The sequence below is a fragment of the Lissotriton helveticus genome, chromosome 6 (genome assembly GCF_964261635.1).
Source record: "Lissotriton helveticus chromosome 6, aLisHel1.1, whole genome shotgun sequence".
NCBI classification, from domain to species: Eukaryota; Metazoa; Chordata; class Amphibia; order Caudata; family Salamandridae; genus Lissotriton; species Lissotriton helveticus.
The window spans coordinates 914,270,193-914,295,916 of NC_136067.1; the positions used below are offsets into that span (position 1 = coordinate 914,270,193).

Consider the following 25,724-nt stretch of genomic DNA (forward strand, 5'->3'; position numbering starts at 1 on the left):
GGGGTGAATGTGTGACATTGATCCACATTCTGTCCATCATTGTTGTGTTTGCAGTTACTGTATCATACGCTGCGCTAAGGTCTAATAGGACCAGCGCAGTCGTTAGTCCCTCATCTACTCTCTTCTGTGTCGTCTCCGTAGCACAGAGAAGGGCTGTCTCTGTTGAATAAGTTGGCCTGAAACCTGATTGGGTGGGATTTAGAAGTTTATTTCCCTTTGTGAGGCCCTCTAATTGTGTATTGAACACTTTCCCCCAATTTTGGAGAAGTATGGTAGCAGTGACACCGGCCACAAGTTTGTTAAAATGTTCCCATCCACTGAGGGTTTTTTTTTCCAGTGGGAGAACTATTGCCTGTTTACGTGTGTCAGGTAGCTGAACCTCCTGGAAAGAAATGTCCAGCAGTTGTTGAATCTAGGGGAGTATTACTTCTAGCCCTGTCCTGATCACTTTAGGCCTAGCTGGATCATTCGGGGATCCTGATCTTATACGTTTTACTATCTTTTTCAGATCTTCTGTAGGGGAGAGCAGAATTTTTTAATATTGTTTTCACTCCATACCTTCTCATCGAATGTATCATACATTTTGGATACCTTTTCCGCAAAGAAGTCTGCAATCTTATTGCATGACTCTTCCGAACTGGAGGGTAGTGTGGATGTCCTTTCTGGTGAGGATATCTCTTTAAGAATACCAAATAATTCCTTTGATGAGTTCTCAGCTAACTCAATCCTCTCTGCATAATAGAAAGCCCTGGTTTTCTTTATAAGCGCATGGTACTGTTTGAGCTTAACTTTGTATGCTATTTTTTCTGACTCCAAAAAAACCCTCCTCCATGTCCTCTCCTGCTTTTTACACACTTTCTTGGCCTGTCTTAGTTCCTCATTAAACCAAGGCGCACTCTGGGATTGCCTATATGGTGGGCTAGTGGTCCATGGCGCTACCTTATTTAAGGCAGCTGTAATCCACTTATCTTCTCCTTGGCTTGCTTCATTGATGTTATTACTTAAAACAGGAAGCTTTGTATGTAGGGCCTGTGTAAAATTGTTCTCATTGAATTTAACCTATTTCCTACATCTACCAGTAGGAAGTTGATCCGCTTTTGTGGGTGGTCTTATTATCGGGATATAAAAAGTCACAAGATAATGGTCTGACCATGGGACTGCCATTGGATGTCTTACAGACAGACCCTGGCAATTTGAAAAAATGGGGTCTAGTAGATGTCCCCGTTGGAGTGTTAGCCATGTGGACTTCAGTCAAAGTTGTAGCCCCTCCAGCTCCTGTCATAAAGTGTGTGCTTCATTACACATTACATTGTCAAAATGTAGATTTTGGTCTCCAAAGACTATCACATTTTTCTGCAGTCCTATTTCAACTTTCCTTTATTGAGCCCACAGCTTCACATTTGGGATCCTAAATTATTTTGATCCTAGACTAAGATCAACTTGATGAACTTAGGGAATGCTCTTAACCCTCTTCCACTGACTCTCAACTGAAATGTTTCTGACTATGGCCCTCAAAAGCTATCAACAGCTCATTTGGAAGACTTGGGCTGGCAACAGAATTAAACATGCTAGTACTGCCCCCTGGAGAAATGTTCTCTAATGTGAAATCCCTGCTCTGTGTGTCAGCTGTTCAATATTTCTCTTACTACAGTTCTAGCTTCAGAGTCTTGGACTCAAGCTCCGGTTGTCTCTTTGCTTAAGAAACCATCATCCAACCCTGTTGTGTTGGCAAAACTGGCAGTCTATTTCTCCTCTTCCTACTGCCACCAAAACCAAATGCTTTTAAACACTTAATTCCCAGCTTTCAGAATCCATAGAAGCCAGTTCCCTTCTACGTGAATTAAATCCTTTTTTAGTCTCTGTTGCAGAACTAAATTCAACTCTGCTACCGGCCTCAGGGCACATTAGAACCATTTTGGACTAGATCAGCTGTCTGAGGTTAGTGTTATTTGACCTCTGTGGAGCCTTCAATGGGGTATCTCTCTTTATTCTGCCTCACAGACTCTTCAGCTTTGGCGGCCTAGCTTTCAAATGGTTTCATTCCTCTCTAAGCACTATCAGTCCGTCGTGCACCCCCATTGTAAATCTTCTCCATTTGAGCTTAATTTTAGTGTTTCTCAGGGCTCATCACTGAGTCTTACATTCTTAAATGTTTACATGGGCCTGCTGGGTAACCGAGTTTTTTTTATAGGTGAGTCACAATGTAGGGCATAGACAACTAAAGTACTACATGCCATTTGTGATTAACAAAATCTCAACTGTGTGGTAGCTGTAAATGACAATCAGCGGCTGGAGTTTAACAACACTCATAGGCTGCGCCATTTGGTGACAGCTGATGGGCAAGTGCCATTAACATTCAAAAGGATGACTACCCCACTCAATCCCGTCAACAATCACTCAGCCCCGCGACACATCACCTCAGTCATACTCTGAAACAGTTCAAAATATTTTTGTCCCATCTGCATGGAGAAGTCCAATCCAAACCAACCAAGCAGGTGCTTTCCCATAAATGCTACAAATCTAATCACCTCATGAGTAACAGGAGACAGGGCAGACTATCATTGTCTAATCAGCGTGCCAGTTATTGACGTTTTATTGTGCTTGCTTAAAAATATCTTCAAGTTGGCTCTGCGCAGTTACACAGTTAGTTGCAGGCGGCACTTCATGAGGATACAGCACAGCTTACTCACCGCATCTGCATGATAGAATAGGATACCGTTGGGTTGCAGTGTTCGAAAGCTAAATCCTCCCTCAAAGCTTTCGAATGGTGTCAATTTTTGGTTGGTAGCAATGAAGCTCTCCCCATTGAAGTAAACTCTGCGGGACATCTGTAAAATGGGAAAAAGGACAAAGAAGAGTTAAAGGTTTCAGCCATGCCGACAGTGCCAAAATCAACAGTCTAAAGGCATTTCTAGAGTTTTATACAGCAGTGAAATCTGGGGTTATGTGCCCCCACACAGGTTACCCCGAGGGCACGCCAGCCTGGTCTGTGCATGAAGAACTAGGGGTTGGTTACCTGGCGGATCAAATGGCAATCAAACCTTTAGTGTGCAGAATAAAGATATGGACAAAGGAACATAAGTGTTTAAACCGCATGATCCAAGCAGATTGTTTGGCAATGGAACATGGCAATAAAATTCCTTGGATACGATACTTGAAGGAGTCTTTCCAGGCTAACGGAAGGCAAGACATTTTCTTTGCACATGACACTTTAAGTTTCGGGGACGTCAAAATCACAAAAGACCTACATCAGAAATGTTTTCCTGTGAATCGTGAAAACACTGAGCTTAATAAACCCTCAGTGAGGGTCTGTGTAATGTTAAAATCGGTTCCAGGTATTGAACCATACCTATCGGCCCTAACTAGTGCTCATGATAGATTCTTAATCACACAATTAAAATTCAACCAGCTTATCATTTTTTAGCAATCCCGGCTGTTTTTTTTCCCTCAGACCAAAGAGGTCCCTGATGCTGCGATGTTCGATCTCCTCAGGACACGTAACATTTTTCACTATTGTGTCAAAAAAATGTATTGCCCACAAAATGCTTTCTCCAGCCCTTGTTAAAAAGTCTGAAGCTTAGGCAGGCTAAAGTGGAACTCTTGCACTTACAGGAGCCGATTCACAGAACTAATCTGAGACAAAATCCTGAATTTACTACTTTTGGTATTCACAGAAGGCATTTAGTAGTAGTAAAGTTAGGATTCATAACTTTACTACTACTAAACTGAGCCAAATCCTAACTTTACTACTTTCGGTATTCACAAAAAGGATTTAGTAGTAGTAAAGTTAGGATTCTTAACTTTACTACTACTAAATGCCTTTTGTGAATACTGAAAGTCATAAAGTTAGGATTTTGTCTCAGTTTAGTAGTATTAAAGTTAGTAATCCTAACTTTACGATTACTAAATGCCTTCTGTGAATACCAAAAGTAGTAAGTTTAGGATTTTGTCTCAGATTACTTTTGTAAATCGGGCCCACAGTTGTTACCCAACCCCTTTACACTCTGTGCAGTATACATTTTTTATTTGCCGCTTACGGATCTAGGCTCTCTAGAATTGACTGTATTTGTGCAGCCTGCATTCTTTAAGATCTTTTAGTGCGAGGATGTGTACAGCCTTGTCCTCCAGAGCTTTATCAATTTGCACTGTTTTAAAATTTTATTATGTTTTAGCTGCATGAAATGCTTTTTTACATATTATGTGGTGTAGTTTTATTTTATTGTATGAATGTATGACTGTATCTTTTATGGATGCATTTGAATCCGAACAAAGAAAGATATATATTAAAAAAAACAGGAGTCATAATATGATCATAATCACTGCTCATTTCCCTAAAGAACACTATAAACTGAATAATAATAACTGGTATTGTAAACTAAATCGATAACACTTATTTAATAAACATTAGATGAAATGCTGATTTAAGAATTTTTTTGTGTGTATTTACACTCAGCAACTTTGTAGCCTGCTGAGAGAATTGCAATTTAAAAAGACACGAAAATGATGAAACAGTGTTGCAGTGTATGAAGTTAAGGTGTGGATTATAGCATGAAATCCTTAGATTAGGAAAAGGGCTTGGAAAGTGGATATAGTGTAGCTAATTGATGATAAAGCTGCCAGGAACATCATCACTGTAGGACTGGGGGTTAAGCTCCCACTGGACTAGTTTTTCCAGCCTGGCCAGTATTTTAATGGCGGGTCACTTAAAAAATAGAGATTATCATTAAAATCATGTATTTCATACACATTAAAGTAGGATCATAAAGCAAGAAATACAAAGTAAAATGGCATTAAATGTATTCCAAAATTATTTTTAAATATGTAAAGGCAGAATTGTGGTGACAAAAACTTAATGCAAAGGACTTAAACCAAACTGTAGTTTAAGTATCATTTCATGGCCCTTCCAGATCCTCATGTTTTTCTGAGAACAGTGCCAATCCTAGGTAGAGACAGCTGTAGGTAAGAGGGGAGGCAGAGTGAATGACTCATAAGAAACACCTTGTAAAGTTGTGAAAGTCTGGCAAATGTCATATCTAAAATATTTTCCTTGTGGAGAAACCTCCTTCTCATGGACACCCATGGTGTTTGAAGGTGTTTGTTCTCATTCTCACTATTGACAAGTATTTACTACTGCCCTTTTCTGGAGTAAACGCTATGTCCAGGGTGGGAAGAGGTAAAAGGGGAGGTTGCGAAATTTATGTTTGTGAGTGAGACTCCTATGTATTATTACATTTTTATAAGGTATACATTATGCATGAGTAAGAGGGTTTCTGACAGAAAAGTCACCTTTTTTTAATTACTTGCAGTCTAAAACACAGACTCCTTTTCTTTTAAATCACACACGTGCAAGGGAATTTGTGAATCTAGTCTCAATTGTTCTAATAGGGCATCCCATGTACACACTTAAATTTTAAGAGTAACTGGAGTAAAGCAGTTTTTGAAGTTGTTTGAATGTTTGGACTCCTTTATTTTTGTGCATATTTTTGAACATGGTAATAGAATCAATGCTCTCATGGTCAAACAAAATTACATGCAGACTTGTTAAAAAATTACTTTTGTCGTTTAATCTTGAATTTTACTTACAAGTGACTCTTCCGGGCAGCCGTAGCTGATTCCAAGCGTGCCTGGCTCCTCTAATAAATTGAAGTCCTTCTTTTGGAACTGGAAGCCTTTCATGCATCCCTTAAAGGCGATATCGACGGCCACGTGTGACTGTACACTGTCAGACCAAAAAACGACAAGGGAGGTGGTCATTCTATACAACTTACACTTGCTTAAATAGGGCAGTAATTTCATACAGCAAAAAAAAAAACAGACAATAATTCAGTAAGAACTATAAGCTCAATAACTATTTCTGGTATAGGCGTAAAACAGGGATAGACAGGAGTGTTATCTGCTACCTGTTCTTCTGTACAATTAATAAATGCTTGGGCACAGCTAACAGGGGATGTATGTTTGCCCGACAATTTCGGCAGGTGGTACGGTCCAGATGGACTATCGTTAGGGTACAGTGAACAGGGCTACCAACCACCATTTTGTGATTTGTGACACAGTAGCTGGTAGTTAGACAGGGCCAGATCAAGGTTTTGTGCATTTTGAGCATTTAGTTAGAGTTAGGAGCATTTTAGGAGGATGGAGGACAAACAAATTGAAGAAGCTCAACGCCTCCTTGGGGAGGCTGGGCATGAGGATTTGCTGCACATCGACCATGGTGTGGGTGGCATCAGTTGGTGAACAGGCCCAGCCGGTGCGTTGAGCATCAGAGGGCGTGGCGGCAGTAGTGTTGGTCTGCTCACCGCCTCAATCAAAAATGCCAAGAGTGAGTGATTCAGTAGGGACAGGGCTGCCTGTAAGTGGGCCATGTAGGACACAGTGAAAGGCCCCTTGTGGCCAGTTCAATCGCACGCAGGCAAGGTCCGAGGACCACACGGCAAATGGCACAAAGAGCTTGAGGTGGTATGAGCGGGTGGATAAGGGATTAGCTTTCGACAGGGAGGGCAGAGCGGGTCTGAAGGCTCTGCAAGAGGGTTGGCTGGAAGGGGAGGAACAGGTAGGATTTTCTGGGGGCAGTTAGTGACCCCCACATTGCAATGGTCAGGATCTGGGAGCATCTATAGAAAGGGGGACAAGAAGGGGTGGTTTTGAGTCAGAACTTGGGGCTGAGTCTTTACGGCTAGTAGGTTGCCCATAGTGCATCGGTCATTTCAAGACTGTCGTTCCCAGGGTTGTGCGGGAACAGCAGGTAGGGGACAGGCAAGGCAGGTGGGAGCATGCTTGGCTTTCAACAGAGGTTTCTGTGGCAGGGATTACTGGAAATTCTGGCATGGATGTTCAAAGTACAACGTACAAAGCCAGGAACCCTCTTATACTTTGCGAGGGATTTTAGGGGGCTGCAAGGGGTGCACGGAGTCACTTGGCACCCTCTGAGACAGAGGGGGGATGTATAGGGTCAGAAGGGCAAATACACCAGTTAAATTGGACTGGCTGATTTTCTGACTACAGTGGCAGGGAGTTGCAGAGAATGCATGTTTATTATGGGAAGGGGCTCCCAATGGTTTTGAACGGGGCTATAAAGGGCCATGTAACAGAAGGCGGGTGCAAAATCTAAAGTCAGTCAGGGAGCATCCCCAAGTGGTTAAGGACAAGTTGGAAAAAGAGGTATATGAGGGCAGGATGGCAGGCCCATTTGATGATTGGCCACTGGACAGACTGTTAGTTTCGCCAACTTGTATGGTCCCAAAAAGGAAATAGGACCATTCAGGCTGATTCAACACTTTTACTGGCTTGAAGGACAGTCAGTGAATGATTATAACTTAGAAGATCTGTCAACAGTTTCATATTTCTCTGTAGATGTGGCCATAGACTTAGTAAATGTAGTAGGAACCTGGGCAAATATGGTGACGAGTGACACAAAGTCAGCCTCCTGCCTGTGAGCCCCAAATATTTTGAATTGCTGGGAATACAGTTTGATGGTAAATGGTGTGTGGACAAGGCTTTACCAATAGGATATTCCATTTCATGTACACTGTTTGAAAATGTTAGTCCCTTTTTGACGTGGCTGCTCACGTTTGCTATGGTACACAGCTCAGTGGCACATTACCAGGATGAGTTGTTTTTTGTAGGCTCAAAAGGCTCCATGGAAGGCCAGCATATGTTGGCTAGTATTAAGGCGGTCATGGCAAATGTAGATGTGCCATTTGCAGTGTAAAAGACGGTAGGGCTTGACACTAGGATGACTTTATTAGGTACTGATAAAGAACAAATAGAGACACAGCTGCCAGATGATAACAAATGAGTGATGGGGCAACTGACTGACACGGTGCTGGCAAAGGAAAAAGAGAGAGTGCGGAAGATGCAGGCGCTATTGGGACACTCGAACATCACCTGCTGAGTAGTAGGAGTTGCTCAGAGCTTTTGTAGGAGGCTGGACTTGGTGTTATCCAGGTTGTCTTTACCACACCATTGGCTACGGTTTAGGGCAAGAGTTATGGCGGATCTGAGCATATGACATTTCTTTTTGGATCAGTTAAATGGTATTTACCTACAAGGGCTGGGGGATGCAGCGGAGTGGAGTATTCAGATATACTCATATGCAGCAGGCGGTGGTGGATACAGTCTATACTGGCAGGGGCATTGGAGCGTGGAGCAATGGCTTGAGGAATGGATGAATGGAGGAAGAAGCATAGTCTTGCTGGAATTTTTCCCGTCAGTGGTTGCCTTGTTCTTGTCGAGAGGTGAAAGCGCTTTTTAACCTAGGCAACATGTCAGTGGTACAGATTGTCAACAGGCAGTCAGATAGGGATCCAGGTTTTAAAGTTGTTAAGGGTGTTTGAGCTTGGAGCCTTAAGACGGAGCATTATGTTCAGAGTGACGCACGTATGGGGACTGGAGAATGACATTGTGGAAGTTTTGTTTAGTTTGCAGTGGCATAGGTACCATGGGCTTGCTTTGGAAGCATACCATGAAAAGATGCCAGTTCTGGAAGAACTGTGGTTGGATAGACATGCAAGAATGTTACAGTTGTTACTCTTGCACAGTCCACTAAAAGGGTATATAGAGAGGTGTGGCTGAAGTTTTTGGAGTCGGGGGCACACAGGATAGACACTCAGAAGGAGGTTTGGCAGACGACTGACGATGTGGTACTTTTAATAAACATGATTGATAAAGAATGGTGAAGGATTACCATAGCAGGTAAATTGGCTGGCATTGTATTCATGGGAAACTTGCTGTGGGTTATGCCCCATCAGATGATGAATTGGAAACACAGCTAATAAGAGGTAGGGTGAGGGAGAAAGGAAATAGGGGGCAGAAGTGAAAACCCCTGTTGTGGGCGGATTTGCACAGTGGATGGGGGCTTTGACAGCTATTGGTCATGATGACAAAGAATAAAATGTGTTCTTGTTGCTTATGTGCTGGATGTTTTTGGGGGTCTTTCGAGTGTTGGAGTTGTTGACGGGCAGGGACCGTTAACGGCTGATGGGGCGGATATGCAGTTGTAAGACGACAGTGTGGAGATTAATATCCATCGTTCAAAGATGGATCAAAGGGCAAAAGGGACCAAAGTGCAGTTATGCTCTTACCAAGTGAAGATGTTTTGTTCAGTATATTAGGGCTATAAATGTTGGACTGGCAGCATTATGGGCTTTAAAAAGTTTTTCAGACACAAGTCCAGGTCATTTGCACATGAGATTGCCAGCAGCCGAATACGGGACACAATTGTTTAGGATTGGGGCAGCGATGGAGGCAAATAGGCAAGGTTGATCTAAACACCAGATGCAGTGTATTGGGAGATGGTCATCAGATTGTTACAAGACATATGTGCAACAGACAGGAAGGGAGGCATAAAAAGCAGTTTTGTTAATTGTTGTTGTTTGTTGAATGTTCTGTTCCAGGCCCGAATCGGAGTATCTCACTTATGTATCATAAGACATTCTTTCTTGAAGTGGGTGGAAAAACAGGCAGGGAGCAGGGGCTCTGGAGATCAACTGGCTCTCAATAATAAGAATTTTAGACTACAATAGCATGGCAAAGGGGGCATGTTATGGAAGGATTAACTGCAGCGTGGACAGGTTGCTGGACTGTGTCTAATAATAATAATCCATTTAGGTGAGAACAAACGGGTGAGGAGCAAAGGGTTAGCTTTGAAAAAATCCATAAAAGCAGATGTGAGGGAGCTAAAAAGTTTGTGGGCAAGAACGTACATATTATGGCCTAGGATTATACAATGTGATGTGCACCTGCCTAATTGAAGCAGCCTTTTCCACATATGTAAGTTGCCAGTCATCTATGTTGGGCCATCTTGCCCAAATGTGTGTTGTGTCAGAGCAGCTATAGGACAGACCATGCATCTCCGATGACTCTAGTGAAATTCTGGCTTGCCTCGCTCAGGGACACCTAGCCAATCCTGATGCTGCTCTTTGCCTCTTTAATTTCAAGATAAACTTTTGAATTGGCTGACTTGAGATGAGCTGGGCTGACTGGCAACACGGGAAGCTTTTCCTGTGGTGCATGTTTGCACATAAACAGAGTGTTCTGCCTATGCTACTTTGTTGATGTTTCAGCTGAAGCTGAAAAATGCAGTATTTTAAAGTTATATACTATATCCTACTGTGCTGGCAATGCTCTGTATTTGTTGGCTGTTAGAGGTTAAATGGATGAAAATGTTTTACACTTTGCTCTACCAAGTCTAACACCTTGATTACAAGTTCTTGGTTTATTCTGATAGATCTGGTAAATACAGAATTGCAATGCCAGTGATTATTCTTAAGAGGCAGTGTTATTCACCCAGAAGGTTGTATGTCAGAATTTTAATAACAAGATTATTGTCTGACCCAAATATTGTGGCTCATATAATATTTACAAACATATTGCTCCAATGAGTGTAGATTTGCTATTATTAACTCCAATGGGGCCTTACTTTGTACACTCAGTCTTTTTGTCAGTCAATATGTATACCAAGATATTCTGGTATTACACTCCTCCCAGAGACTTTGTTTGCTGAAGGCAGACTAAATCTCTGGGTGAAATTCCAGGGGAAACTAGGAAAGTATTTACAGAATATGGTCTAAAATTACTGATTCCATGCAATTTCTTCCTCATTTTAAAGGGACCTTCACTTGTAATCCTCAGAGTAACTTCCCACCAGAATTACCAATACCCCAAGTATCGATATATGCATGGGGGAGTTACCAAGTGGGTTACCAGGTCTTTTGGGATGAGGTGTTAAATGCAGTGATTGGATCAATCTGACTGCTTGAAGAAGGGTGTGTTTACAGGAATGGTTAATTCAGGTAATGTGCTCCACAGGATCTTGAAGGCAAGTTGAAAGCTTGACAGGCTGAAACTGGTGCATATTTTAGCAGCAGTGTAGTTTATCAGAATAACATTTTTGGTAAATTTGCATGTCTAGGATAAATGGTATGAAGATATGAATAAAGTACAGGACCAATGGTTAGAAACAACTCTTGGACTAATGCCAACATGGCATTTAGTATAAAATTTTCTACCGCTTGTTCGCGGTGACTGATAACGGGAACCCACTGAAAGATGATCATCCTGATCCCACACAAACAGTTGAACATCCACTGGAGTTCAATGTTCTTTGAACATTGCCAATCCTTGCCCGACATGTGAAAGTGACATGAGGATATTAAACAAAAATATTTTTAATTAAATTAGGGAAACTAACCTGTGAAGAATCTCTGATGGTGCTCCTCCTATGTATATATCAGAGAATGGTATTGACATCTTCTCATTGTCCACACTTTTCACGTGTCTTCTGTCAACTACCAAAATCATTTTCTTAGAATGGTGGTAAATAATTGAAATCTGAAAGAAAGATGAACCTGGATAGTACATTCTGCATAAATAAAGCTTGTAAAAATCAATTTATCTATCCAAAGAATAACAAATTGGTTACTTTTGATATGTAGTTGAATATTGTGAATCAAGACATATATCCTTCTCTCTTTTTTCCCCAGCAAGACAACCACATGTAAGAAAGCACAGCTATTTCTGCTGTAAAAACACTGTATAATTTTACTACAGGCCTATCAACACCTTCATCAGTGACTGTATACTTCAATGATGTACAAGAATGCACATGCAATACCTTCTTATGGGACTGATGCAGGACTTTTCATGGTGAAGTTAAATGTATGTACTCTCACACTATTATGTAGTGCACAAATACATTCTTTGAATTAACTGACAGAGGCTGTGTTTTAGGCAAAGGACTCTGCGTTCTTGATGAATGACCTACACCTATATATTTGGGCCGTATTCTGGGAAGGAACTGTAGGTAAGTCCATAATTAAGCCTTTTCTGCTTGCTTTTTTATGAGACCTGGGTATTAATGAACACAACTATTACCACCACAGAATTTTAACTTTAAGCCCTATAATTTGTATTTAGATTACTAGGTATGTAGAGTGTATCCTAGATTATATAGGCAGGTAGAAAGGAGTCTGAGAAAAGACTGGTCTGAATTCACAACAAGAAGCGGCACAATGATAAAGGATGCCACCTTCGGTGGCTGAAGATAATGAATCCTTGAAAATAAAATATGCAAAAGTGAACTCCTTTTGGGCTTCAATTGGTAAGACTAAGCTAATAAGATGCGTATCTCGGTCTCTCGCTCTTGCTCTAATTATGATAGATTTTGATTAATCGCACATTAAATCTACACACGTTAGTGTAAATGTATATTAATGCAACCTATCCAGTAGAGTGATCACTATAGATTGTCTAGCTGTGATTGTGCAGTTGGCTGTAGGTAATAATAAAACACCATCAATACAAAACCCTCATATATTGTACATTTCTACAATTCTTCTACGTCTGTCTTGTTCTTATAGTTCATGGGAGGAATAACAAAATACATAGGGCCTTACTGCAATAGGCAGAACGAATCAAGAAACTACCAAATTAATTCAGCAGTTTCTGACATTTTTACTAACAACTTTTCCATTTGTCTAATTAGTGATTAGTTTATTAGCTTGTAATTTGAATGTGAATGACCTTTTTGAAGAGAAGAGCAAAATCTAGTTACATGTTAATTTACAACTGTGCACTGCTGGGAAAAAGGAAACCAAGGATACAACTGAATAGTTTGCTTGGAATGCTCACATTTTAATTCATTTCTTTTAAATCTGCTAAGTGTGAACAGTGTTTTACTGAGTCTGATTATTTATTCTTTGAAGCAGAAATAGATACATGTGAAGATAAAAGAGAAAGCCTGAAAGGAAATACATTTGTACTGCCCAGTTACCGATAGACTGCAAAGGAAACCACCTCTGTGATATGACCACCAAATGACCTGTTTATATTTTAAGAACAGAGCTTTGGACTATGCCATTTCCAGCTGAAAGTCAATATGCAAATGCTTGTTGCTTTTACAACCAACTTTGCCCAATTTTTGGTAGCACTCAAAAGGATTCTGGGTAGTGATCTGGACATCTACTGTTCTTTAACATGGAGGGAAAGTAAGCACCAAACTGAGTAACACACCAGATATAGGAACACATGGATAGAAATATTGACTTTCAGCTGGAAATGGCATAGTCCAAAGCTCTGTTTTTAATATAAAAACAGGTCCTTTATTGCCCAGTTACCTTACTCGGCTGCTCTCTGTGGCCCCGACAAAAGGGACTTTGAGCAAACAAACAGCATCTGAATATTCACATGCGCCCATGGTTCCCATCTCCTCTGCCTCTCGATCAGTACAAGAAGTTCTACCTGTCCAGGCAGGTAGTAGAGGGTAGATGGAGCACGCATATAGCCATGGTCCTGAAAGTAGGGGTTCCTTGGTTAGGGGAGCTCAGGTTCTGAATTCGCCCTTGGCAGTGTGTCTCTATATATTAATCCTGACAAATGTACCCAGGCTCAAATTGGTTAAGAGTCGACAGAGTAGTTCATTCTAAAATTACTCCATTGGCTAACTAGGCCCTGTTCCTTGATCACTCTGTGTCAACACAAATTCTCATGGCCAGGAGGGTGGAATGAGTGGGTCATCTCCTAGGACAATATCTGGCAACTGTATAGTTGTTACTTTTAAAAATTCAAATATTGTCTCAAACCTTTTAAGATGACCAAAATGCCCTTCCTAAGGGTTCTCCCAAATTTCTGTTCTCCCTCTGGGTTTCTTTATAAGCCTTGTAACTCTTCCCTTTCACCCCCCAAATCGGCTTGAGTAACCCCTATGGGACATACTTCTGAGTACTGTACTGCTAATTCCTCTGGGGTGATGCTTAGTAACACATACTTACCTCTGGAAGGGATGGAGGACTGTCACTGACTGGTCACTCCCCCCAGAGGTTGAGTCATTTAGCAATGATACCCAGAGCTCTGAAATAGCCAATCTGAACATTATCAAATCTGATTCATTGAAGCTTCTATCATGGCATATAGAAGGGTCGAGGAAAAAGCTAGGTGTACCGGACTGGCCAGAGTTAGTGGTAAACTACCACATTATATGTCTTTAAGAAACGTCAGAGGTTAGAGGAACCACATGGATGGGTTTAGTATGTACCACACTCTGGCTTGTCTTTTGAACGCAAGCAGGGCCAAAGGGGGATTAGTCACCTTTATTATAAATAGTTTCCCTGGGGGGAGATTACGTTTTATAACTATTCAGTATATTTTCAGTACTTGCTGTGTGACTTTTCAAAGAACCGGGGCCTGTTGCTATTCAATTATTATAATAACTGTTTTGACAGGAGAACCTCACAGGTGGTGGCAGCTCTAGATGCAGTCATCCAGATGATAAGTAATTATCATCATAAGCCACTGAGGTTACTTTGGGTGGGGGTTATAATGCCCACCACTGTCTAAAGTTTATAAAACTGGTCTGTTGGTTGACAGATAATAAGAAGGAGACTCTGGTGCACTTCAGACATAATGATGGTGAATGGACTGAGGGATTAAGTAGTTGGCTTGCTCCCACCTTTATGGGCACTGCTCACACAGCCAGAATAGTTTGTATTCTAAATATGGAGGATTTGGATACTTTGCTGGCTGAATTTGAGCGTGAATTAATGGGTATTAGTGATCACACTAAGCTGTGCTGTAGGCTGAGGATGGAGGGTGTGACTAAGCCCCATACTAGCATTGGGTGTAAGTCAGTTTTAGTGAGGAAGAATGGATTCACTATTAAGTGGGAGGAGGTGCAAGGGGTGTGGCCAAGATGGCAACACCATTGGACTCTTTGTGAAGAGCTCCGCCGCTGGCCTGTAATTAATACCACATTAATCCTGGCCATCCAGTCTGTACATGCTTCAGAACATCACCCAGGCAGCTGGTGCAGTGGGGAGGTGCCACCTGATTTTTTGCTCACCGTGTGAAGTTCCTGCACCGATGAGACTCCGGGCAGGAAAAGCCCCCGGTGAGATAGGCCAAGACAGCGTCCACGACTTTACTACATCTACTGCCGAAGGTGGTTAGCAGTGCAGCCTTTGGGAGCCCTTACCAATGTTTAGTGAGACTTGCGGAGCAGTGGAGGAGAGATTTAGTCTTACTGCGTGTCCCCACAACCCCCTTCCGGTGCAGCTGGTATCTGCGTGGCATGCTGCCTGGGATATCCAACGTTTGGTCTGACTGGGCCTGGCCCTTAGCTGGGTTGTGGGTGATCTGAGGCAGCGGTAAACTTGACTGCCAGCGCCCAAACTGCAACGATGACTCATAGACATGACCAAAAAGGCTTGGGTTTGTCACTGCGACATGTGGGACGAGACCAAAGAAAAGATCAGCTCATTACATTAACAAGATTAGGGTCGGTAATGCTCTCTCTTTCTTCTAGTTAGGCATTCTTTTTGATAGTAAATACCAATGGAAACCAATGGTATAAAATAGAACTGCTATGTTAAAAAAGAACATTTTGGGGCTCTATAATGTTTGTAACATTTTAGGCTCCAAACCCATGGCAGAGCTCCTGACCATCTATGCAGATAAATCAGTGGTGATTGCTACGTATGAGGTAAGCATATGGGATGTGGCTGATATTTATGGTATAAAACTCGTTGAAAATGCTTTTTTCAAAAAACACTTTGGTGCTTTAATGCTGTCTGCCATGACAAACTAGGCACCCCCTTTATTGCGGATAAAATAAAAGTAGCGCAATTCCTACTTTGGCATTGTATCTGGTCTCGGGAGACTGCAATATTAAATTGCCTTGTAATTGAGGACTGCCTAAAATTGCATGCAGCCCTTGGCATACCCTGACTTGCTTATGTGAAATCAACACTGGACGAGATTGAATTTCTGATTTATTTTCTTCCACTAGTTTATGCCTGAGCTGTAAAAAGTCCAAGCTAAAACAATTGTTCTTACCTAATACTGTGTCAAAAAGAATGGTGACTGATGAACACAAAGCTGTAGTGTCTTCTTATAAACTGGTGTATCTAAAAGGTCTCCAACTTTACCTATCTTTAACCCAGAATTAGCAACATCATTTTGTTCTAGCTAGATCACGATTTAATTACCTACCTTGTAAAGTGGGCTATCCATCGAACTGTTACTCTTTGTCAGACTTAGATCCCTGCCCCAGCGACGATGCGTCTATTCAATTTTATCTACATATCCTGTTCTTTTGTCCCTTCTATGTGGGACATTTTATTTTGCCACTTTTTAAAGTGTTTAAGTTTAAACAGTAGAGACCTGCACTGCTACTTCTGCAACAACAACACTCTCCTTTTGTTTGCTACTCCATGGTTCTTTTTATATGGAGGATTTAAAAAATAAGGCGATGGTGGTATGATGGCATTGCATTGTAAATTATATTTTAATATATGGAATTTTACTGTAATGATTATATTTACCTGAAATGTTGTTGATTTTTAAATTTGTTTTTAATACCCAGAATGATAAAAGAATGTATATTTGTCGTTTTCTATGTGCTTTTATGTTACAGAAATGTAGCAAATACATATTTATTGACTGGCTGACAATAAATCTGTCAAATTAAATAAGATGTCCCTTTTATGTGCTGAAGGCTCAAAGATAAAACTGACTTGAACCCCTATTTTAATGATAGATTCTGTTCTTTGCACAATTAGGCTCTTGCACACAGGAGATTTAGGTTTAAGAAAGACATGTGTAGTCTTTTATGCAGAACATTCTGAAGATCAAATAGAAGCATTTGTGGTGACAAACTGAGGTGATTTTGAGTGGGTACTTGGTGTGTGGGTTGGTGTGTTTAGAGGAGTTGGAGAGATCAGGAGCAATGTGTAGTTTAATATTTACTAGATGTAATTTATTCTTCTCAGATAGTTTGAATATGTAAACGTTATATAATAGCAGATATTCTCTCTTCATGTAAAATTAACATGTGCCATAGGGGTCAGTTGCCATTATGGATTGCTTGCACTACAAATATTATAATTGTGTGCCTTATTGCTATTATAAATCCCTTTGAGAATTTTGATGAAAGCTCTATTTTTTCACACTTTAAAAAAATAAATAAAGGCTCATACAAAAACAGTTCCTTCACTGCTATAGTCCACAGTTGGCCATTTTGATTTATCCCAGAGAGTCCTTAGATCAATATCGGCTTTGTGGGATTAATCAAATACAAGAACATTGTGATTACTCATTTCTAATGGTGTGATGGGGATGTTGGTGTTCATCACTTATAAATTCAGTCATTGTTGTGACAAACTAGCCAGGGAAGCAGCCTTATGTGGTTTCCCAGCACCATGTGCTTGCTTGCCTCTAGCATTAATAGCTGATGCCACTCGAAGAATGAGGAAGGGACAGGCGAGGAAGAGCATGTCACTCCCACCTCAGGTGCATTTTCCATCTGGCATTGGCATGACATATATGTAGACAACATTTTTTCTTATTATGAATTGTTTTATGATGTAATGTTTTTTTAATAAATATGATGATGTTTTTATCAATATAATTCAAAAAGATAATAAAATAAGAGGTACAATCTATTCCTTTGTTTCTCTGCCCTCATTGTATCCCGTTGACTATAATCTGTGATTTATATGCCATATGAATGTAAATTTGTTAATCTGTCTGAGACTCTACACTTTACCCAATATATTGAACATCAATATAACAGCCTTATAACTAAAGATACAAATGGGGGTGGGGTCGCACACTACTTACACACCGGCGGTGTCGCCCCTAAGGACTCTGGTCAATGTAGTAAAGTGTTTGCGATGCATCATCTTTCGATCTTCTGCTATCTTCGCTGTCGTCGCCATCCCTGGACACGTGTTTCGGGGTATCACCCCTCGTCAGCAGGGATAGGCCGTGTACTGGGGTTGCCGATGGCTGCCAATATCTGCCAGGTATAGTACCACTCAGGCGCATAGGTGCGGGATCCCAGGCTCGTCAGCCCACTGCTCACGAGAGCTTTAAAGTTACAAATGGGGTGGGGTCGCACACTACTTACACACCGGCGGTGTCGCCCCTAAGGACTCTGGTCAATGTAGTAAAGTGTTCGCGATGCATCATCTTTCGATCTTCTGCTATCTTCGCTGTCGTCGCCATCCCTGGACACGTGTTTCGGGGTATCACCCCTCGTCAGCAGGGATAGGCCGTGTACTGGGGTTGCCGATGGCTGCCAATATCTGCAAGGTATAGTACCACTCAGGCGCGTAGGTGCGGGATCCCAGGCTCGTCAGCCCACTGCTCACGAGAGCTTTAAAGTTACAAATGGGGTGGGGTCGCACACTACTTACACACCGGCGGTGTCGCCCCTAAGTACTCTGGTCAATGTAGTAAAGTGTTCGCGATGCATCATCTTTCGATCTTCTGCTGTCTTCGCCATCCCTGGACAAGTGTTTCGGGGTATCACCCCTCGTCAGCAGGGATAGGCCGTGTAATGGGGTTGCCGATGGCTGCCAATATCTGCCAGGTATAGTACCACTCTGGCGCGTAGGTGCGGGATCCCAGGCTCGTCAGCCCACTGCTCACGAGAGCTTTAAAGTTACAAATGGGGGTGGGGTCGCACACTACTTACACACCGGCGGTGTCGCCCCTAAGGACTCTGGTCAATGTAGTAAAGTGTTCGCGATGCATTCATCTTTCGATCTTCTGCTATCTGTGCTGTCTTCGCCATCCCTGGACACGTGTTTCGGGGTATCACCCCTCGTCAGCAGGGATAGGCCGTGTACTGGGGTTGCCGATGGCTGCCAATATCTGCCAGGTATAGTACCACTCAGGCGCGTAGGTGCGGGATCCCAGGCTTGTCAGCCCACTGCTCACGATAGCTTTAAAGTTACAAATGGGGGTGGGGTCGCACACTACTTACACACCGGCGGTGTCGCCCCTAAGACTCTGGTCAATGAAGTAAAGTGTTCGCGATGCATCATCTTTCGATCTTCTGCTATCTTCGCTGTCTTCGCCATCCCTGGACACGTGTTTCGGGGTATCACCCCTCGTCAGCAGGGATAGGCCGTGTACTGGGGTTGCCGATGGCTGCCAATATCTGCCAGGTATAGTACCACTCAGGCACGTAGGTGCGGGATCCCAGGCTCGTCAGCCCATTGCTCACGAGAGCTTTAAAGTTACAAATGGGGGTGGGGTCGCACACTACTTACACACCGGCGGTGTCGCCCCTAAGGACTCTGGTCAATGTAGTAAAGTGTTCGCGATGCATCATCTTTCGATCTTCTGCTATCTTCGCTGTCTTCGCCATCCCTGGGCACGTGTTTCGGGGTATCACCCCTCGTCAGCAGGGATAGGCCGTGTACTGGGGTTGCCGATGGCTGCCAATATCTGCCAGGTATAGTACCACTCAGGCGCGTAGGTGCGGGATCCCAGGCCCGTCAGCCCACTGCTCACGAGAGCTTTAAAGTTACAAATGGGGGTGGGGTCGCACACTACTTACACACCGGCGGTGTCGCCCCTAAGGACTCTGGTCAATGTAGTAAAGTGTTCGCGATGCATCATCTTTCGATCTTCTGCTATCTTCGCTGTCTTCGCCATCCCTGGACACGTGTTTCGGGGTATCACCCCTCGTCAGCAGGGATAGGCCGTGTACTGGGGTTGCCGATGGCTGCCAATATCTGCCAGGTATAGTACCACTCAGGCGCGTAGGTGCGGGATCCCAGGCTCGTCAGCCCACTGCTCACGAGAGCTTTAAAGTTACAAATGGGGGTGGGGTCGCACACTACTTACACCCCGCACCTGCGCGCCTTTGTGTGGTACTATACCTGGTAATATTTGGCAGCACGCAGCAACCCCAGAAGATAAGAAGATGGCCTAATCCCTGCTGATGAGGGGTAAATACCCCGAAACACGTGTACAGGGATGGCGAAGATTTGAAGATACGCGAGAATTCGAAAGAAGATGCATCGCAGAGAACAGTACTACAGTTACCATGGTCCTTAGGGGCGATCCCGCTGGTGTATTAGCAGTGTGCGACCCCATTTTGGTAAATGTTTATGCTCCTTGGAGCTTTGAGCTGACGAGCTCGGGACCCCGCACCTGCGTGCCTTTGTGTGGTACTATACCTGGTAATATTTGGCAGCACGCAGCAACCCCAGAAGATAAGAAGATGGCCTAATCCCTGCTGATGAGGGGTAAATACCCCGAAACACGTGTACAGGGATGGCGAAGATTTGAAGATACGCGCGAATTCGAAAGAAGATGCATCGCAGAGAACAGTACTACAGTTACCATGGTCCTTAGGGGCGATCCCGCTGGTGTATTAGCAGTGTGCGACCCCATTTTGGTAATTATAACTAAAGATCTGTGGAGAATTTCTCCTCATAAAAATAAGGAAAAGGGACTTTTTGTTTTTTGTCTAATAAAAACCCATTCCCTTTTTCTCAAAAGAGTTCCTCCCCAAAAATGTTTTGATCCTATATGTAGATGAACCCACTTCCCTGTGCACTCCATTATAAATGTATAATTGAAGGTTTGTACTACTCTATTGGTAGACTCAATGAATCATGGGTAATTATTTTGTATGTTTAACATGTCAAAGCTGGTAGGCTGTTACACACAAGTAGCTGAACACTTACAAAGAAGCTCACATTGAAAGTGTTTGCAAAATGAAACAGCATTTTACTTTGTCATGTCAGATTGTGTTTGCTTCCTTAAAAAATCAGGTTGCCCCAACTTTTCTGGAGGGTTCTCTTAAAGCGAAAAGAGTAAGAGTATGCATCTTAGAGCCTGACCTCCAGCCGCGGTCCGTGCAGGTAACAGCGGTGGGGGCATTAGGGCCAGGTTTTGGGGGGATTTCGAGGGACGATGCGGAGGGAAAATTAAATAAATAATTCATTTTCCCCTCGTTATCATCCATCGGAATCCCCCAACTCGGCCCCATGCTGTTACCAGCACGGACTGCGGCTGCTGACCTTTCAAAGTGCGAGCAAACACATTGATTGCTTACCTCATGGAATTTTGCATCATTAATACGTGCCTTCTTCATTGAATCATCCAAGAGCACAGGTCCTTTGCTGAAGCCAAAGTCATACAACAAGCGCAGATACCCATCCTGGACCTCCAGGCTGAAGAACATGCTCTGTACAAAAAGAGAAAGGACTGTTGTGACACTAGATTGAAAATCTATCAGGCTAAATCATCTTTCTGTACACAGATACATTTAAAAAGAATATTACAAAACAACAAACATAATGTAAAAATACCTCCAAGTAAAAATAACTGAATGTCTATATGGCAGTTTACAGCCTAAAAGGATCTAGGGCTTACTTGGCCAGAATGATTACACATATCAGTACAGTGGATGTCTTAACTCACTACATCAGCAGCAAATTTGATCTGGTTAAGTTTCAGTATAAGTTGCTCTTCTGTTATTAACATTTCCACATGCTTTACCCCAACTTGACAAGACTAACAGCTGCATTGGTATTAAATTCCCTTTTATTTTCTGTATTGCTATTGGTGTTTAGGGGACTTTATCTAACCAATGTTGTGTGCGTTATGTCAGTGTCACTTACGTCTGACCATAATGTTCAGTGCTTACTGAGGTACTGCTAGAGAATAGCTGTAACTTGGCCTGTGATCTATATTTGAGTGTGGAATAGCATGTTTATCTCATATTTGTGCCACCCTGTTCATCATTAATTCTGGGCACGCATGAGGAAGTCTTGCTTTCCTGTACCTGACTTTGGTGATTGAGGGTGGAGCACTTCTCTATCATTAGCCAAGCTTGCAAGCCATTGTTACTAGGACAAGTCGCACATGCTCTTGGAACTGAGATAGTGTGGGCCTTTTTAATTTCCTAGCGAGCTTCCTGGACAGATGGGTACAGCAGTCAATGTTTCGTTTAGTTGCATTTCTATTGAGTAGTCCCAAAATTGTAATGTCACCACTGTGCAAAGACATGGAAGCTTACTGAATGCTAAAAGAACCACCCATAAAAATGTCTAATGCACTATTCCACCAGAGGTCTACCCCAGCAAGTTAGTCAAGGCTTTATCCAATCTCACACACTCTTTAGCTGAAAGTAAATCCACTAGGCATACCACAGAAACATTCGAACATCTCCTACAACCTGCCACAGAAAACATTGCCTCCTTGGCTCAAATGCTCATCAATATATAATGCAGGAGGTCTACTCATCATGTCAAACTGAACTCAGCAAAAAGGGAGAGCCTCCTGATCTCCATCGGGGCAAGCTTGACTGAACACTTTTAATATGTTCGACTGAAAGCAATCCATAGTTGAATATGACAAATATCTGGAAACGTACATGAACTCCTTACTAAAAAAAACTCTAGCTCACTCATCAGGCTCATTAAATGATTAAACTTTTCATCCCGGTTGAGTTTAAATCAGAAGTACACTTCCTAGTGCTCTGTAGCATCCACTATGGTTACTCACTACTGACAGGTATCCCTAAACTCGGCCTGACCCCCTAAGGGTTGCCTTTTTTGTAAAATATGTGGTCTCCTGATTTTAGGGTCCCCAAGCTGACTCTTTACCTTTTTACAATTGAATTTACATGCCGAGAACAGGAAGTGACTCGGGTACACTTCCGGGTCAACTCTAGGTCATCGCTCTAGTGCTGAGCTAAAACCGCCCTGACCCGCAACCAATTTCGGGTTAAACGGGCAAAATGACACAGGTGCAAACGGTTTAGCCGGCAAATCTGCAATAAACTAAACAATTACCGGCACTATAAAAAGAGTCCTCCCTGTGGTCTCAGTACACCACGGAGCCGCGGGTAGGCGCTGATTCGAGCGAGGCAGTGTTGACAAAACTGTAAGTACGGCATAGCCTCTGAGTAGGGACAGTCAGAAACGCCGACTTCGAGACTCTAAAAGCCACTTAGAAGGACAGTCAGAAACGCTTACTACGAGACTCTAAATACCTCCTTTTCATTTTTGTTTTCCCCCCTCCCCCACATTGGTCTCTTCTGGACAGAATTCAGTTGCGACACCATTCCCTCCCATTCTAGAGGCTCATGGAGCATTGTCTCCCATAAAATGAAGTATTTAGGGCCCGATGTAGGTGGCCATTACTGGTCGGTAACGGCCGAATTCGGCCGGTACCGACCAGTAAATGGGACATTGAGATGTAGGGGCTATATTTTACAGAATCCGTAAATTTACCGATTCTGTAAAATACCGAATCGGTAATTTTTCCAATTCGGAAAATTCCTGATGTAGGTAGCACTGTTTCCAGTGTTACAGGCCTTTTAGATTCGGTATTTTACCACCCAATCCAATTGGGTGGTGAAATACCGAATCCAGATGTGCATGCACATCTGTGCCATGTGACACACAGACATGCCCTTAGGGCATGTCTGTGTGCCACATGGCACACATGCCTGTAATTGGGTTGTCAGAGGGTGTCAAAGTGACACCCCCTGCACCCTTGCAAAATTCGGTATTTACCGATTCGGTAAATACCGATTCGGTAATGCCCATTGATTCCTATGTGCTTCAATGCCCATAGCAATCAATGGGCATTAACGATTCGGTATTTACCGAATCGGTAAATACCGATTCCTTCCGATTCGGTAATTGTAAAAATACAATTACCTACATCTCCCCTCCTCTTTTTTACCACTTCTTAAATACCGATTCGGTATGAATCGGTATTTAAGAAGTGGTAAAAAAGATTTACCTACATCGGGCCCTAGATGTCTCAACATTTCTACTCTACATACTACACTGTTTACAAATATAGAGTGTGTGCTTTCTGTTAAGTGTTTGTATGTCTTGTTCGTCATTTTCTTCCACAGGTCATGGCACTTATGGTTAATAGACGATTGTGACTAAGGACACAATAGTCACATTGTGGTACACTTTCCTTACAGGTCACACGTGTTTGCGCCGAAGGAGGCGCAGTTCTACAATTTATAATTCATTGTCTTTCTTTTTTCAGATGAACTATTAGAATACCAAATGGGTGCTGTATACAGTGCATGATTATTTGCATTTTCACTTACTTGTACATATCACTAGTGTTTCACTTTATCGATACTTTGCTTGGTAACATAGTGAGTACTGAAGGGATCAGTTATAGTCCTGATGAAGACGCCCCAGAGCTTTGAAACATGTTGACTTAATTAGGAGTATCCGCACATTACATGCAGGACACCTCCGACCAACTGCTTTTAACCGGACCAGTTCAAGGGAATATTAAAGTTTCTTAGTCCACGTGGGCCAGGTTCTTTTTAATTTCACTTTTCTCACTCACCCTTGACCCTTCCTCTCACAACTCCTACACCACACATAGTACTGAAGATCAGGGCTCCCACGTAGTCGCAGGTCATAGCACGCCCCGTCCCGCAGCTGGACGGGAAGACCCCCATGATGAAGCATGACATCCAGCGCCCTTTTGGTGTGTGAGGGGTATTTAAGCAAACACTGTGTGGTTCCAATCAATGTAGGATACACACCTTTAACAAAGAGAGTATTTCCACTGAAAGAAACCCATCTACAGGTGGATCCTTTTGTTTAGTATAGATTTCCAGGGGAGGACGTATTCACCTCCAGTGCCTGTCAAGGACACTACCTCTTCACGCCGTCCTTTTGTTTTTGAATGCCTTTTTTGTAGCCACAATATTAGCATCAGGATCCATATCCTTTACCGCATAAGAGTTTGACCACATAACTTTGGTCACGGTCACCCTTGAGTGACTTACTATTAAATCCAGGACCATTTTTTTTTAATATTTCTTTTTATTGAAAATTAACAAAGAAAACAGCAAGGTGTCAGATAGTTACATCAAGCAAATAGACTGTGCATTGGTGGGTCCTCGAAACAAGCGACATTTAACTCACATATAATAGAGAAGGATGGGGGGGGGGAAAGGAAGAAGACAAAATGAAACATTTAACATCATATACAGTGAGGATCAGGGGGAATGTGGGAGATCAAGTATAACTGTTTCAGGTGGTACACATATATCTCCTCTATAACGATTCCAGAGGGCCCAGATCTTCTGCCACTTTCGGGGGCGACCACGGGCTACATATACAGTCTTTTCCCTAAACATACACCAGTCCATATCATTCATCCAACACTCAATAGTAGGAGGCCTTTGGGCTCCCCACAGCTGTGCAATATTGAGTTTGGCAATCATTGTTCCCAAGGTCACCCACTGAGTTTAGGCTACATCATGATCAGTGGGCTCCCAAACATTTAAAATACAACGCCTGGCTTCAGGTAAAAATGCGATCCCCGTGACCTCCTGAAGCACCCGGTGAATCCTGCACCAATAATCAGTGATGTAACCACACTCCCAGATGATGTGCAGAAATGTGGCCAACTGGCCACAACCCCGCCTACACAGACCCTCCTCCGAAAAACCCATCCGTACCAAACGAGGGCCCGTGATGTATACTCTGTGCAGTATTTTGAGTTGTACTAATCTGAGGCGGGCTGGTATCGCTACCTCCTTCGGGGAGGAGACCGCTGACTGTCAGTCCTTGTCATCAAGTTCTAGGTCATCACGGGTCCACTGATCTCGCAATTGGGAGAGAAGGTCCGCTCTATGATTAATTAATTTTTTATACACCAGCGAGATGGTACTATCCGGTATATACCCATCCAGCGCACGGTCCTCCAGCGGGGCAGATTCAGGTATCTCCGCCCCCTTAGAAAAGACCGAATCAAGCGCATGACGAATCTGAGCGTAGCGGAAGAACTCCGTTCCACCCAGCTTGAACTCGGCCTGTAGGGCCACAAAGGACTTCACCTGCCCCTTAGCCCAGAGGTCCCCAACCCTGGAGATACCAATAAGGTCCCACCTGTCAAATCCCTTCGTATTCCACAGTTTGCCAACTCGATTC

The 25,724-nt window shown here is 42.8% G+C and overlaps 1 protein-coding gene across 1 annotated transcript in view; it reads right to left on the reverse strand.

Annotated features, from left to right (window-relative positions):
* The window catches only part of LAMA4 (laminin subunit alpha 4), a 467,067-nt gene that overhangs the window by 54,851 nt on the left and 386,492 nt on the right, over positions 1-25,724 (reverse strand). Inside the window, exons 26-29 of the mRNA XM_078648567.1 lie at positions 20,849-20,980; positions 11,189-11,328; positions 5,584-5,719; positions 2,691-2,828 (exon numbers count right to left, since the gene is read on the reverse strand). Of these exons, the coding sequence (XP_078504693.1) occupies positions 2,691-2,828; positions 5,584-5,719; positions 11,189-11,328; positions 20,849-20,980 (546 nt within the window). The remainder of the gene's footprint in view (positions 1-2,690; positions 2,829-5,583; positions 5,720-11,188; positions 11,329-20,848; positions 20,981-25,724) is intronic.